Raw genomic sequence first — 15,502 nt, 5'->3', positions numbered from 1 at the left:
ATATCAGCTCCTTATCCTCCTCTCAGCTCTGACTGACGATGGCTTTAGGAGGATACACACACACCACACACACACACAGCTGTTCCCTGATCTCTGATGACTCACCACCATTGGAGAGGGAAACAATGGTCTGCTATCACAATCACATAGGTCATGTCCCCAATGGCACCCTATTCACTAGGGCTCTAGTCAAAAGTAGTACACTATGTAGGAAATAGGATGTAATTTGGGACGCAGATATAATCTCAATCAACTCTGAAATTGCTCTGCGGTGGATTTAAGCCTTTCAGTCTCATGTTGTCATTAGAGCATGGTCGATATCAAGTCACATCTAGAATGTCCATCTCCAGATGAAAACATTGACAAACTGCAGAGACAACAGTAAACAGGGTGAGACAGATTCAGCTCTAGTTTATAACCTACGTATAGATGCACTGAGGGTGCTGCTATATAGGATAAGGTTCAGCCACATCCACATCTCTTTCTCTCTATCTCCCTCTCTTACTCTCTCTCTCTCTCTCTCTCTCTCTCTCTCTCTCTCTCTCTCTCACACTCACACTCACACTCACACTCACACTCACACACACACACACACACAGCTTGTATCCAGGTGATAGAGGATGAGCTCCTTCTGATTCAGGCCAGAACACCTCTACCTCACTACTAGAAACCCTCCGTGTGATCAGGCCAGAACACCTCTACCTCACTACTAGAAACCCTCTGTGTGATCAGGCCAGGACACCTCTACCTCACTACTAGAAACCCTCCGTGTGATCAGGCCAGAACACCTCTACCTCACTACTAGAAACCCTCCGTGTGATCAGGCCAGAACACCTCTACCTCACTACTAGAAACCCTCTGTGTGATCAGGCCAGGACACCTCTACCTCACTACTAGAAACCCTCCGTGTGATCAGGCCAGAACACCTCTACCTCACTACTAGAAACCGATGCATGGAAAATGGCCCTCTATTCCTTTCATAGTGCATTACTTTGAGGGTCTATTGCTCTGGTCACTATAAAGGGAACACCTTGCCATAATGGGACAAGAACAATAACAGAGAGAGAGGGGGAACAAGAAAATAAGGGTGTGTAGGTGTGTCTGTGTCAGTTTGGCAGGGGGGAGGAGGTTACCTGTATGTGAGGGACTCTGTGCTGTGGAGATGACACACCCCTTTTCAAACCAGTCTGACTAGATGTAACGCTTCCCCAATTCTGACACATACACCCTTCCTGTTCCTGACTGAAACCTGACCAGTCTTTCCCACACACACGCTCCTCCCTCACCTTTAAGCTTGAATAAGTAAATAAATATATATATAATCATAGTGAAGGTGTTTCTCTCTCAGGGATTCTGGCACCACTGGTGAAAATACCATCTGTCTCTACTGTCCTCTCTCAATTCTGCACATTCAAACTACAGAAGAGAAGATAATCTATTTGCATTCAGAAATGCATTTGTTTCTTATGGCTGTTGGTCAGAGTTAGTCACTGCAAGTGCATACAAGTTTCTCTTGACAAAGTGTAGAGTTAAAGTTGCAAAAGGTTAGTCTTGTGAGATAAACAAAATAACGGCATGTACCGACAAGATAAGAGGGCGGGCAGAGAATGCTACCTGCCAAAATATCGACGTTCTGATTGGCTGATGACAACGTCACTCATTTTGAAGTCCTGTTCGCAGCCAGGAAAGCACTTAGCACAAGTTTTGGTACTCAGCCTAGCGAGCCTTCTACCTGGCCAAGGTCTTGTCCGCGGTCCCTAGCCTACAAAAAACAACGCTGGTGACCGGAGAGGTCGTAACTGTTACTGATCGATGATGGCCTCACAGAAAGGGACGTTTGCTGGCGTTTTACTTTGTCTCGGTGAGTTTACTGATCTTATATAATTTCATAAATGTCTCTGTGCTATACAACAAGAGCCACACCCATGTGTTTTTTTTTTAGACATGTATATGGTATCGGTGTGGCGTCGCCTCACGTGTTCAGCTCATCTTGTTTTGTACAAATTGGTAGAATAGGATGCACTTACGTCAAAAAATATCAGGAATATTTTTTGCCATTTCTGAATACTATTCAATGTTTCTAATAGTAGTAAAGAAAATTCAATATTTTATCAAATATATGTATTTTTATTTTATGTATATCAGAAAGCAGAAAGTAAAAGCACCCTAGTAGCTAACCCGCACCCTAGTAGCTAACCCGCACCCTAGTAGCTAACCCACACACTAGTAGCTAACCCTAACAGCTAACCCTAGTAGCTAACCCTAACAGCTAACCCTAACCCTAGTAGCTAACCCTAACAGCTAACCCTAGTAGCTAACCCGCACCCTAGTAGCTAACCCTAGTAGCTAACCCTAGTAGCTAACCCTAACCATTTGGTGTTAATTCCTGAACTTAACCCTAACCTTACATTCAGAGTTAATGCCTAAACTTAACCTTAAACACTTAGAAATGTGACATTTGAGAAACATGGATGAAGCTGTAATTCTGATGAGAGGGCTGATAGTTAGAGAGTGCTGGATGACACAGGCAGGAGAGGAGAGGTGCCCAACCCTAAACACTTTGCAACCCTTCCCACTGCTAGGACCCTAACCATTTGGTGTTAATTCCTGAACCCCTAACCTTACATTCAGAGTTAATGCCTAAACTCCAAACACTTAGAAATGTGACATTTGAAAACATGGATGAAGCTGTAATTTTGAGAGGGCTGATTTTTGGATGACCAGTCATGTAAATCTTGCTATAAAACGAATGTATTTTTCCAGTCATATAAATCTTGCTAGTGTGTACGTCGGTGTGGTTAGAATGTCTGCCCTGAGATTGGAAGATTGGGTGTTTGATATCTGGCTGTGTCGTCCCAAAGACTGTAATGGGAGCATTGAGGTGATTGGGGGTAAGGCCCTGCGATAGGCAAGTGTCCAAGGGTTGTACTTGTGGAAACAGTTCCGTCTTGCACAAGCCAAGAGGCAAGGCTTCTCACTCCCTTACTTACTTACTGTCAGTGGGTGTAACCCGTCCTTTAGTTTCTAAAGCCCTGTCATAACGGAGGACTACATAATAAGCCTCTCTATGACATTACCTGTGTGGGTTTATATTGCTGCAGTGTGAGGCTTTCCTCTGTACTCCAGCACACCCTTATCTAAGATGACTGCTAAACCTAGATTCCAGAATTCCATTCATCCACATACCCTGGCTGCAATTCTGAGTGCAATGTCTCACCAACTTCACCGTTATAGATGTAATGTGTACTATCTCATGTGTTTTTTATACTCTAGCAAAGTTTAAATGCGCCAACCAGAAGGTAATGCTATTCGACGTAAATTTCACCTCCGAAGAATGACGCAGGCTATTCATACGGGGGGGGGGTGTAAAGAAGGTTGTGGTGAAATAAATGGGGAACTGAGAGCTGTCAGTGTAGCTAGCATGCTAACCTTATCTAGCTAGCTAATGTTATGTCGTTGTTGTATTATTTTACGACACCTTATTCAATAAGATGAACCGCTGGCTAGCCTGGTTAGCCTGGTTAGCCTGGTTCTGGCCTGGTTCTAGCCTGGTTAGCCTGGTTCTGGCCTGGTCCTAGCCTGGTTAGCCTGGTTCTGGCCTGGTTCTAGCCTGGTTAGCCTGGTTAGCCTGGTTCTGGCCTGGTTCTGGCCTGGTTCTAGCCTGGTTAGCCTGGTTCTGGCCTGGTTCTAGCCTGGTTAGCCTGGTTCTGGCCTGGTTCTATCCTGGTTAGCCTGGTTAGCCTGGTTCTGGCCTGGTTAGCCTGGTTCTGGCCTGGTTCTAGCCTGGTTAGCCTGGTTGGCCTGGTTCTGGCCTGGTTCTAGCCTGGTTCTGGAGCTGGATTTGTCAGAAGCATTTAGGGAAAACTTTACCCCAGATTGAAACCACTATCTTTGACTTCGTCATCTATTGTTCTCTCCAAAGTGTTGGCATCTTACATAAGAGACATGAGTTTTTCTACATTGTAATGAACATGGTGCAACCTTGTGTCGGCAGGCTTCGGCCGCAGTACAGCAAAGCCAAGTCGGCCCGTGCTTATGGTTCTCACAGGGGAAGTGAAGTGATTGGCTACAATGACTTCATGATGCACGTCTCAAATGACATGTAACGACAGAATGGATAAACCTGTTTCTTTAATTATCTTTGCTGGTGCATGTTCAATGTAGCAATAATGTACGAGGTGGTGTGTTATATGCCCAACTCCACGTTGTTTCGTGCATGGACACAGCCCTTAGCCGTGGTATATTGGCCAAACACCACATACCCCCGAGGTGCCTTATTGCTATTATAAACTGGTTACAGTAGCAACGTAATTAGAGAAGTAAAATGACATGTTTCAGCATTCAGGGCTGGAACCATCCAGTTTATAATATAGGATAGACGCTTGTGGTTTCTAGCTGCACCAATCAGAGCAGTGAAGCATGTCGTCCTGAAACAACACTTTAGTGGTCAAAACCATTCATGCAATTATAGCATTTATAAAATGGTCAGTTCCTATCTCTCACTCTCTCGCTATAATATATACTATTTTAATACTGATCATTGTCTGGAAAAAGTGAAAAGTGGAGGTGCAAAAACTTTAGTTCCTCCCTGTTTTAATTTGCTCCTTGGTTCAGGTGGCCAGGTGTATGTTACGGAGGAAAGCTGCTTGGCTCAGGTGGCCAGGTGTATGTTACGGAGAAAAACTGCTTGGCTCAGGTGGCCAGGTGTATGTTACGGAGAAAAGCTGCTTGGCTCAGGTGACCAGGTGTATTCTACGGAGGAAAGCTGCTTGGCTCAGGTGGCCAGGTGTATGTTACGGAGGAAAGCTGCTTGGCTCAGGTGGCCAGGTATATGTTACGGAGAAAAGCTGCTTGGCTCAGGTGACCAGGTGTATGTTACGGAGAAAAACTGCTTGGCTCAGGTGGCCAGGTGTATGTTACGGAGAAAAGCTGCTTGGCTCAGGTGGCCAGGTGTATGTTACGGAGAAAAGCTGCTTGGCTCAGGTGGCCAGGTGTATGCTACGGAGGAAAGCTGCTTGGTTCAGGTGGCCAGGTGTATGTTACGGAGAAAAGCTGCTTGGCTCAGGTGGCCAGGTGTATGCTACGGAGAAAAACTTGGCTCAGGTGGCCAGGTGTATGTTAGGTGGCCAGGTGGCCAGGTGTATGTTACGGAGAAAAACTGCTTGGCTCAGGTGGCCAGGTGTATGTTACGGAGAAAAACTGCTTGGCTCCTTGGCTCAGGTGGCCAGGTGTATGCTACGAATAAAAGCTGCTTGGCTCAGGTGGCCAGGTGTATGTTACGGAGAAAAACTGCTTGGCTCAGGTGGCCAGGTGTATGTTACGGAGAAAAGCTGCTTGGCTCAGGTGGCCAGGTGTATGTTACGGAGAAAAGCTGCTTGGCTCAGGTGGCCAGGTGTATGTTACGGAGAAAAGCTGCTTGGCTCAGGTGGCCAGGTGTATGTTACGGAGAAAAGCTGCTTGGCTCAGGTGGCCAGGTGTATGTTACGGAGAAAAGCTGCTTGGCTCAGGTGGCCAGGTGTATGTTACGGAGAAAGCTGCTTGGCTCAGGTGGCCAGGTGTATGTTACGGAGAAAAGCTGCTTGGCTCAGGTGGCCAGGTGTATGTTACGGAGCTGCTTGGCTCAGGTGGCCAGGTGTATGTTACGGAGGAAAGCTGCTTGGCTCAGGTGGCCAGGTGTATGTTACGGAGGAAAGCTGCTTGGCTCAGGTGGCCAGGTGTATGTTACGGAGGAAAGCTGCTTGGCTCAGGTGGCCAGGTGTATGCTACGGAGAAAAGCTGCTTGGCTCAGGTGGCCAGGTGTATGTTACGGAGGAAAGCTGCTTGGCTCAGGTGACCAGGTGTATGTTACGGAGAAAAGCTGCTTGGCTCAGGTGGCCAGGTGTATGTTACGGAGAAAAGCTGCTTGGCTCAGGTGACCAGGTGTATGTTACGGAGAAAGCTGCTTGGCTCAGGTGGCCAGGTGTATGTGTATACGGAGGAAAGCTGCTTGGCTCAGGTGGCCAGGTGTATGTTACGGAGGAAAGCTGCTTGGCTCAGGTGGCCAGGTGTATGTTACGGAGGAAAGCTGCTTGGCTCAGGTGGCCAGGTGTATGTTACGGAGGAAAGCTGCTTGGCTCAGGTGGCCAGGTGTATGTTACGGAGGAAAGCTGCTTGGCTCAGGTGGCCAGGTGTATGTTACGGAGGAAAGCTGCTTGGCTCAGGTGGCCAGGTGTATGTTACGGAGGAAAGCTGCTTGGCTCAGGTGGCCAGGTGTATGTTACGGAGGAAAGCTGCTTGGCTCAGGTGGCCAGGTGTATGTTACGGAGGAAAGCTGCTTGGCTCAGGTGGCCAGGTGTATGTTACGGAGGAAAGCTGCTTGGCTCAGGTGGCCAGGTGTATGTTACGGAGAAAAGCTGCTTGGCTCAGGTGGCCAGGTGTATGTTACGGAGAAAAACTGCTTGGCTCAGGTGGCCAGGTGTATGTTACGGAGAAAAACTGCTTGGCTCAGGTGGCCAGGTGTATGTTACGGAGAAAAGCTGCTTGGCCAGGTGTATGTTACCTTGGCTCAGGTGGCCAGGTGTATGCTACGGAGAAAAGCTGCTTGGCTCAGGTGGCCAGGTGTATGTTACGGAGAAAAACTGCTTGGCTCAGGTGGCCAGGTGTATGTTACGGAGAAAAGCTGCTTGGCTCAGGTGGCCAGGTGTATGCTACGGAGAAAAAAGCTGCTTGGCTCAGGTGGCCAGGTGTATGTTACGGAGGAAAGCTGCTTGGCTCAGGTGACCAGGTGTATGTTACGGAGAAAAGCTGCTTGGCTCAGGTGGCCAGGTGTATGTTACGGAGGAAAGCTGCTTGGCTCAGGTGACCAGGTGTATGTTACGGAGAAAAGCTGCTTGGCTCAGGTGGCCAGGTGTATGTTACGGAGGAAAGCTGCTTGGCTCAGGTGGCCAGGTGTATGTTACGGAGGAAAGCTGCTTGGCTCAGGTGGCCAGGTGTATGTTACGGAGGAAAGCTGCTTGGCTCAGGTGGCCAGGTGTATGTTACGGAGGAAAGCTGCTTGGCTCAGGTGGCCAGGTGTATGTTACGGAGGAAAGCTGCTTGGCTCAGGTGGCCAGGTGTATGTTACGGAGGAAAGCTGCTTGGTTCAGGTGGCCAGGTGTATGTTACGGAGGAAAGCTGCTTGGTTCAGGTGGCCAGGTGTATGTTACGGAGGAAAGCTGCTTGGTTCAGGTGGCCAGGTGTATGTTACGGAGGAAAGCTGCTTGGTTCAGGTGGCCAGGTGTATGTTACGGAGGAAAACTGCTTGGTTCAGGTGGCCAGGTGTATGTTACGGAGGAAGAACTTTGCAGATGTTTCTGATTAATATACAATGTCATGCTGTTGGGTGGTTACATTGAAATAAAACCCTGACAATAAATGTAGACTGGAAAGTATTAGCATGTTATGTCCTATTGGGGAAACGCAGCGCTGACAATAAATGTAGACTGGAAAGTATTAGCATGTTATGTCCTATTGGGGAAACGCAGCGCTGACAATAAATGTAGACTGGAAAGTATTAGCATGTTATGTCCTATTGGGGAAACGCAGCGCTGACAATAAATGTAGACTGGAAAGTATTAGCATGTTATGTCCTATTGGGGAAACGCAGCGCTGAAAATAAATGTAGACTGGAAAGTATTAGCATGTTATGTCCTATTGGGGAAACGCAGCGCTGACACGGAAAATATCCAATGTCCCCACTTCGGATTTCCCACTTCAAGCCCAAATATATCATACTTTGAATAAAACAATGACTTCTTGAATTATTGTGCAACATCATGGGAATCGTCTTTCAGTTGAAAAAAATAATTCCGCTCTTGTGGTACTTTAAGGTTTCCTCTCCTTCGAGTTGGTGGCAGCTCATTTGCCATTTAGTTTTAGTGTTACAAAGCACTTGATTTTAACAGTGTTCACCTCCTACAGCTCTATACGTCAGTGTCTTCCTGTTTCTTCCTGTCTGTCTCTCTCTGTCCCAGTCGTGTCCATGACTGTAGCTTTACAGGTGTCCATCCCTCAGCGGACCTATGAGTTCGCCAGGGGAGACAACATCACTATACCATGCAGCTTCAAACCCAAGAACTCAATCAACAAGCTGGTCGTCATATCCTGGTTGGCTGAAGCAGACAAACCCGGAGAGCCAGAGGTAATAAACCAACCCGAAATCACTCTGATCAGCTCTTTTACATTCAGTGGGTTTAAACTATTGATCCCCTTGATAAAGATGAGCAATGATTGGGACATTTTTATACTACAGTTGTGCAGAGAATGTGATTTGACTTAACAAGTAATTCATTTTCCCCCCCAAGAAGTTAAGGGTCAAAATTAACACCCTTAAATATTGATATAAATATAGTAGTTTTTGGGTCCCATATTCCGTACGGACATAATGACTACATCTAGTTTGTTGGATGCATTTGCAGTTAGTTTTTCAGATTATTTTGTGCCCAATCGAAATTAATGGTAAATAATATATCGTGTCATTTTGGAGTCACTTTTATTGTAAAATAAGAATAGAAAATGTTTCTGAACAAATCTACATTAACGTGGATGCTTCCATGGTTACGGATAATCCGGCATGAATGGTGAATAATGATGAGTGAGAACGTTAGAGGATCAAAGACCCCCAAGACAGCCTAAACTCTCACCATTACCAATAACGGGGGAGGTTAGCATTGGTGCTTCCATGTTGTTGTTGACATTGGTGTTTACATGTTGTTGTTGACATTGGTGCTTCCATGTTGTTGTTGACATTGGTGTTTACATGTTGTTGTTGACATTCGTGTCCATGACTGTGGCTTTACATCCATCCTCAGTTCGGACCTATGAGTTCGCCAGAGACAACATGCTTCCATGTGCTTGGTGTTTAATGTTGTTGTTGACATTGGTGTTTACATGTTGTTGTTGACATTGGTGTTTCCATGTTGTTGACATTGACATTGGTGTTTGCATGTTGTTGACATTGGTGTTTCCATGTTGTTGTTGACATTGGTGTTTCCATGTTGTTGTTGACATTCCATGTTGTTGTTGACATTGGTGTTTACATGTTGTTGTTGACATTGGTGTTTAGCATGTTGTTGTTGACATTGGTGTTTACATGTTGTTGTTGACATTGGTGTTTCCATGTTGTTGTTGACATTGGTGTTTCCATGTTGTTGTTGACATTGTGTTTACATTGGTTGTTGTTGTTGACATTGGTGTTTAAATGTTGTTGTTGACATTGGTGTTTACATGTTGTTGTTGACATTGGTGTTTCCATGTTGTTGTTGACATTGGTGCTTCCATGTTGTTGTTGACATTGGTGTTTACATGTTGTTGTTGACATTGGTGTTTCCATGTTGTTGTTGACATTGGTGTTTCCATGTTGTTGTTGACATTGTTGTGCTTCCATGTTGTTGTTGACATTGGTGCTTCCATGTTGTTGTTGACATTGGTGTTTACATGTTGTTGTTGACATTGGTGGTGCTTCCATGTTGTTGTTGACATTGGTGTTTCCATGTTGTTGTTGACATTGGTGGTGTTCCATGTTGTTGTTGACATTGGTGTTGTTGTTGACATTGGTGTTTCCATGTTGTTGTTGACATTGGTGTTTCCATGTTGTTGTTGACATTGGTGTTTACATGTTGTTGTTGACATTGGTGCTTCCATGTTGTTGTTGACATTGGTGTTTACATGTTGTTGTTGACATTGGTGTTTACATGTTGTTGTTGACATTGGTGTTTACATGTTGTTGTTGACATTGGTGTTTACATGTTGTTGTTGACATTGGTGTTTACATGTTGTTGACATTGGTGTTTACATGTTGTTGTTGACATTGGTGTTTGTTGTTGTTGACATTGTGTTTCCATGTTGTTGACATTGGTGTTTCCATGTTGTTGTTGACATTGGTGTTTCCATGTTGTTGTTGACATTGGTGTTTCCATGTTGTTGTTGACATTGGTGTTTACATGTTGTTGTTGACATTGGTGTTTACATGTTGTTGTTGACATTGGTGTTTCCATGTTGTTTGGTGTTTACATGTTGTTGTTGACATTGGTGTTTCCATGTTGTTGTTGACATTGGTGTTTCCATGTTGTTGTTGACATTGGTGTTTCCATGTTGTTGACATTGGTGTTTCCATGTTGTTGTTGACATTGGTGTTTCCATGTTGTTGTTGACATTGGTGTTTACATGTTGTTGTTGACATTGGTGTTTACATGTTGTTGTTGACATTGGTGTTTACATGTTGTTGTTGACATTGGTGTTTACATGTTGTTGACATTGGTGTTTACATGTTGTTGTTGACATTGGTGTTTACATGTTGTTGTTGACATTGGTGTTTACATGTTGTTGTTGACATTGGTGTTTACATGTTGTTGTTGACATTGGTGTTTCCATGTTGTTGTTGACATTGGTGTTTCCATGTTGTTGTTGACATTGGTGTTTCCATGTTGTTGTTGACATTGGTGTTTCCATGTTGTTGTTGACATTGGTGTTTCCATGTTGTTGTTGACATTGGTGTTTCCATGTTGTTGACATTGGTGTTTCCATGTTGTTGTTGACATTGGTGTTTCCATGTTGTTGTTGACATTGTTTTCCATGTTGTTGTTGACATTGGTGTTTACATGTTGTTGTTGACATTGGTGTTTACATGTTGTTGTTGACATTGGTGTTTCCATGTTGTTGTTGACATTGGTGTTTACATGTTGTTGTTGACATTGGTGTTTACATGTTGTTGACATTGGTGTTTCCATGTTGTTGTTGACATTGGTGTTTACATGTTGTTGACATTGGTGCTTCCATGTTGTTGTTGACATTGGTGTTTCCATGTTGTTGTTGACATTGGTGTTTCCAGGTGTCCGTCCTTACCTCCTACTCTACTGGTGAACTGGACACCAGTGACCGGTATGAAGGAAGAGCTTCCCTGGAACAGGACCTAGCTAAAGGAGTAGCCAACCTGAAGCTCTCCTCCATCGGTCTCCAGGACAACCGGCTATTCGAGTGTCGAGTCGCCATCCCCAAGGATGACGAGGGTCAGCTGGCTGACACCACCCGTCTGGTGGTCCTGGGTAAAAAAACAAACAATGACTCCCGTAGAATATTCCATCATAAACTGTAGAAATCCGTAAAGTGTTGATGATTACTGTTTAACTTAACATTGCAAAACATATTGTGTCCACAGTGGCTCCCTCTGTGCCTGTCTGTAAGATCGATGGGAAGGCAGAGTACTTCCAGAACATCAATCTCACCTGTCAGTCTGAAGAGGGCTCTCCTCTTCCTACCTACAAGTGGCAGGGCTACGATGTCAGAAACATGCCCCGAGCACCTGCACCCAGGACAACAGACAGTATGTAGTGTCTGTGTGTGCTTGTTAATCTTCAGTTGATATGACCTTGACTATGACCTTGACTATGACCTTGACTCCTGACCTAACAGGTTGTCTCTGTCTCTTCCAGAGGATGGTGTCCTGTCTCTCTTCAACCTCACCATGGAATCCTCAGGATACTACGTCTGTACCTCCACTAATAAGATCCGCAGTGCCAAATGCAACCTGACGCTGTCCGTCATGCCACGTGAGTGCACAATACGAGACTGTGTTAGCCTGCTGAGCTAAAGCTTAGGCATTATCTCTGGGAGCTAACACAAATGTTCAGATCTGAGGCAATGTAACCATCACATGAGGATGGTGCTGTAACAGGATACACACAGACACATTTTATCAATAGACATTTCTCTCCTCCTCTCATGCTCATCCTCTCATGCTCCTCCTCTCCTCTCATGCTCCTCCTCTCCTCTCATGCTCCACCTCTCCTCTCATGCTCCTCCTCTCCTCTCATGCTCCTCCTCTCCTCTCATGCTCCTCCTCTCCTCTCATGCTCCTCCTCTCCTCTCATGCTCCTCCTCTCCTCATGCTCCTCCTCTCCTCTCTCCTCTCCTCTCATGCTCCTCCTCTCCTCTCATGCTCCTCCTCTCATGCTCCTCCTCATGCTCCTCCTCTCCTCTCATGCTCCTCCTCTCCTCTCATGCTCCTCCTCTCCTCTCATGCTCCACCTCTCCTCTCATGCTCCTCCTCTCCTCTCATGCTCCTCCTCTCATGCTCCTCATGCTCCACCTCTCCTCTCATGCTCCTCCTCTCCTCTCATGCTCCTCCTCTCCTCCTCTCATGCTCCTCCTCTCCTCTCATGCTCCTCCTCCTCCTCTCATGCTCCTCCTCTCCTCTCATGCTCCACCTCTCCTCTCATGCTCCTCCTCTCCTCTCCTCTTCACCTCTCCTCTCATGCTCCACCTCCTCCTCTCATCTCCGCCCGACTCTCCTCCGCTCCGCCTCTCCTCTCATGCTCCTCCTCTCCTCTGCTCTCCTCTCTCTCCTCTCCTCCGCTCTCCTCTCCTCTCCTCCTCTCCTCTCCTCCTCTCTCCTCTCATGCTCTCCTCTCCCTCTGCTCCTCCTCTCCGCTCATGCTCCTCCGCTCGGCTCTCATGCTCTCCTCTCCTCTCATGCTCCTCCCGCTTCGCCTCTCCTCTCCGCTCCGCCTCTCCGCTCATGCTCTCCTCTCTCTCCTCTCCGCTCCGCCTCTCCTCTCCGCTTCGGCTCTCCTCTCCGCTTCGGCTCTCCTCTCCGCTTCGGCTCTCCTCTCCGCTTCGGCTCTCCTCTCCGCTCTCCTCTCTCTCTCCTCTCCGCTCGACTCGCCTCTCCTCTCCGCTTCGCCTCTCCTCTCCGCTTCGCTCTCTCTCCTCTCCTCTCTTCTCTCGCTCTCTCTCCTCTCCTCTCTTCTCTCGCCTCTCTTCTCTCACCTCTCTTCTCCTCACCTCTCTCTCCTCTCCGCTCTTCTCTCCTCTCTCTTCTTCTCACCTCTCTTCTTCTCACCTCTCTTCTCCTCTCCGCTTCTCCTCTCCTCTCCGCTTCTCTCCTCTCCTCTCTCTCCTCACTCCTTCTCCTCTCTCTTCTCTCACCTCTCCTCTCTCTCCTTCTCTCTCTCCTTCTCTCTCTTCTTCTCTCCTCTCTCTCTCACCTCTCTTCTTCTCTTCTCTTCTTCTCTCCTCTCTTCTCTCCTCTCCTCTCCTTCTCACCTCTCCTTCTCACCTCTCTCTCCTTCTCACCTCTCTCCTTCTCACCTCTCCTTCTCACCTCTCCTCTTCTTCTCTCTCTCTTCTCTCTCTCTTCTCCTCTCACCTCTCTTCTCTTCTCACTCTCTTCTCTCCTCTCTCCTCTCTTCTTCTCTCCTCCTCTTCTTCTCTCTTCTCTTCTCTCTTCTCTCTTCTCACCTCTCCTTCTCACTCTTCTTATCACCTCTCCTTCTCACCTCTCTTCCTCACCTCTCCTTCTCACCCTCCTTATCACCTCTCTTCTTCTCACCTCTCCTTATCACCTCTCTTCTTCTCACCTCTTCTTCTCACCTCTTCTTCTCACCTCTCTTCTTCTCACCTCTCTTCTTCTCACCTCTCCTCTCCTTCTCACCTCTCCTCTTTTCCTCTCTTCACCACCTCTCCTCCTCATATCACCTCACCTCTTCACCACCTCTCTCTCCTGTAGCGTCTATGGCCCTGGGTTCAACAGCGGGTATCATTGGCGGCGTTGTGGTTGGTGTTCTGGTGCTGCTCATCATCCTCATCTACTGCTGCTGCTGCAGAAAGAAGAAGGGCAAAGCAGAGGAGTACGCTATGGGGTATGTATGGTCTGTCACTCACACACACACACACACACACCATGAGAGCTGAGATGGTGAGAACAGACAGTGTGCTGAGTCTCCTGTCCACTGATATGTCCTCAGGGTTCCAGAGGGGGAGGAGTTCCACGACGACAAACCCGTGGTGAACGGCGAGGTTCGACAGACGCGCAGCAAGGAAGGCGACGATGAAGACCACCCACCTAAGATCGTGGACCGTCGCGACCAGTACAAGGAACGCAGCGAGAAGGACTACGATGACCGCCGCAGCGACTACGATGACCGCCGCAGCGACTACGGTGACCGCCCACCCAAGATCGTGGACCGTCGCGACCAGTACAAGGAACGCAGCGAGAAGGACTACGATGATCGCCGCAGCGACTACGATGACCGCCGCAGCGACTACGGTGACCGCCGCAGCGACTACGATGACCGCCGCGAGCGCCACGATGACCGCAGGGACCAGGACGACCGCTACTCTGACCGCCGTGACCAGTACGACCGTGATCGTGTTTACGATGAACGCAGTGACGGCGGACGGTACAGTGATCGTTATGATGAGCCCTACGATGATCGTGACAGACCTCCCAGTGTACCGGCCAATAAACCTGCTAAGCCTTTGTTACTGTAATTTCATTATGCCAATGTGTTTTCCCATCTTATGAACTCATATTGTTAATCAGATATAATAAAACAGAGTATAAGTTTACTTAGTTACAGTTCCATTTAAAATAATTTGTTCAGTCATTTAATCATAATTTTACCAACAGCCTTCTAAAAATAGAATAGATTAGAACCACTTAATGTTTCCCACAACTTGTTTTTGGTTGAAAATATAATTAATATTATAAACATAGTAGCTGCTGTAGGTCAGGCTTCACAAAGGGCCTGGCTACCAGGCTGAACTCGGTCACATCAATAACAGGACGACTGTAACACAACACAGGAAAAGCCTGTAGATCAGGGATCATCAAATAGATTCAGGCCCCGGATGGTGTTTTTCCTTCAGCAGAAGTTCAGGGGACCGGAACATAATTATAAATCATTTGTAGACGGCAAATTGACTGCAAGAAACCGAAACGGATGTAATATTTGACAAATCTATAATAATTTAGAACCTTGCATTTGTATACCCTCGCATATGTATCGCTCTTATGTGTGGGAATACTTGAATTAAATGAAAATCACTTGGAGCTGATTTCCTGGTGTTTGTACAGTCTTTTATGTTCAACAATAGCAATTCTACAAAAAAATATTTTAAAAAATTATAATATATATATATATATAATTTTTGGGTTGAGAAAAGTTGGGGGGCCAAATAAAAGGGTCTGTCAGTTGGGGAGCCCTGCTATAGAGACCATGCCAACTAGAGGTGGAGCGGCATTATATCACTGTTATCTATGTAAAGGCCTTCAATGTGGAGTATCACTGTTATCTATGTAAAGGCCTTCAATGTGGAGTATCACTGTTATCTATGTAAAGGCCTTCAATGTGGAGTATCACTGTTATCTATGTAAAGGCCTTCAATGTGGAGTATCACTGTTATCTATGTAAAGGCCTTCAATGTGGAGTATCACTGTTATCTATGTAAAGGCCTTCAATGTGGAGTATCACTGTTATCTATGTAAAGGCCTTCAATGTGGAGTATCACTGTTATCTATGTAAAGGCCTTCAATGTGGAGTATCACTGTTATCTATGTAAAGGCCTTCAATGTGGAGTATCACTGTTATCTATGTAAAGGCCTTCAATGTGGAGTATCAATCTATGTAAAGGCCTTCAATGTATATCACTGTTATCTATGTAAAGGCCTTCAATGTGGAGTATCACTGTTATCTATGTAAAGGCC

General features: G+C 46.3%; 2 protein-coding genes across 25 annotated transcripts; both read left to right on the top strand.

Moving 5' to 3' along the window:
- Nucleotides 1-1,645: 1,645 nt before the first annotated feature.
- LOC112266299 (cell surface A33 antigen) lies at nt 1,646-15,390 on the top strand. Its single transcript, XM_024443686.2, has 7 exons — nt 1,646-1,861; nt 7,992-8,158; nt 10,847-11,060; nt 11,174-11,338; nt 11,448-11,564; nt 13,523-13,655; nt 13,761-15,390. Exons 1-7 carry the CDS (start codon nt 1,813-1,815, stop codon nt 14,284-14,286), a joined length of 1,371 nt encoding a protein of 456 aa, XP_024299454.2. The 5' UTR covers nt 1,646-1,812; the 3' UTR covers nt 14,287-15,390.
- On the top strand, nt 3,703-7,691 carry LOC121845063. 24 transcript variants are annotated; one of them, XM_042315814.1, is made up of 4 exons: nt 3,703-4,737; nt 5,131-5,588; nt 5,625-5,919; nt 6,557-7,691. In XM_042315814.1, the coding sequence occupies exons 1-3, from the start codon at nt 4,482-4,484 to the stop codon at nt 5,913-5,915; spliced, it is 1,005 nt and encodes a 334-aa protein (XP_042171748.1). In that variant the 5' UTR covers nt 3,703-4,481; the 3' UTR covers nt 5,916-5,919; nt 6,557-7,691. The 24 variants fall into 24 exon arrangements, 23 of the variants coding, with proteins under 23 accessions (XP_042171748.1, XP_042171747.1, XP_042171730.1 ...); XM_042315813.1 differs by having other exon boundaries at nt 3,706-4,737; nt 5,625-5,788; nt 6,549-7,691; XR_006082325.1 differs by lacking the exon at nt 6,557-7,691 and adding an exon at nt 5,996-6,305 and having other exon boundaries at nt 3,711-4,819; nt 5,625-5,911.
- Nucleotides 15,391-15,502: the final 112 nt, after the last annotated feature.

The sequence above is a fragment of the Oncorhynchus tshawytscha genome, unplaced genomic scaffold, assembly GCF_018296145.1.
Source record: "Oncorhynchus tshawytscha isolate Ot180627B unplaced genomic scaffold, Otsh_v2.0 Un_contig_2177_pilon_pilon, whole genome shotgun sequence".
NCBI classification, from domain to species: domain Eukaryota; kingdom Metazoa; phylum Chordata; class Actinopteri; order Salmoniformes; family Salmonidae; genus Oncorhynchus; species Oncorhynchus tshawytscha.
This window is presented reverse-complemented; position numbering and strand designations above follow the sequence as displayed.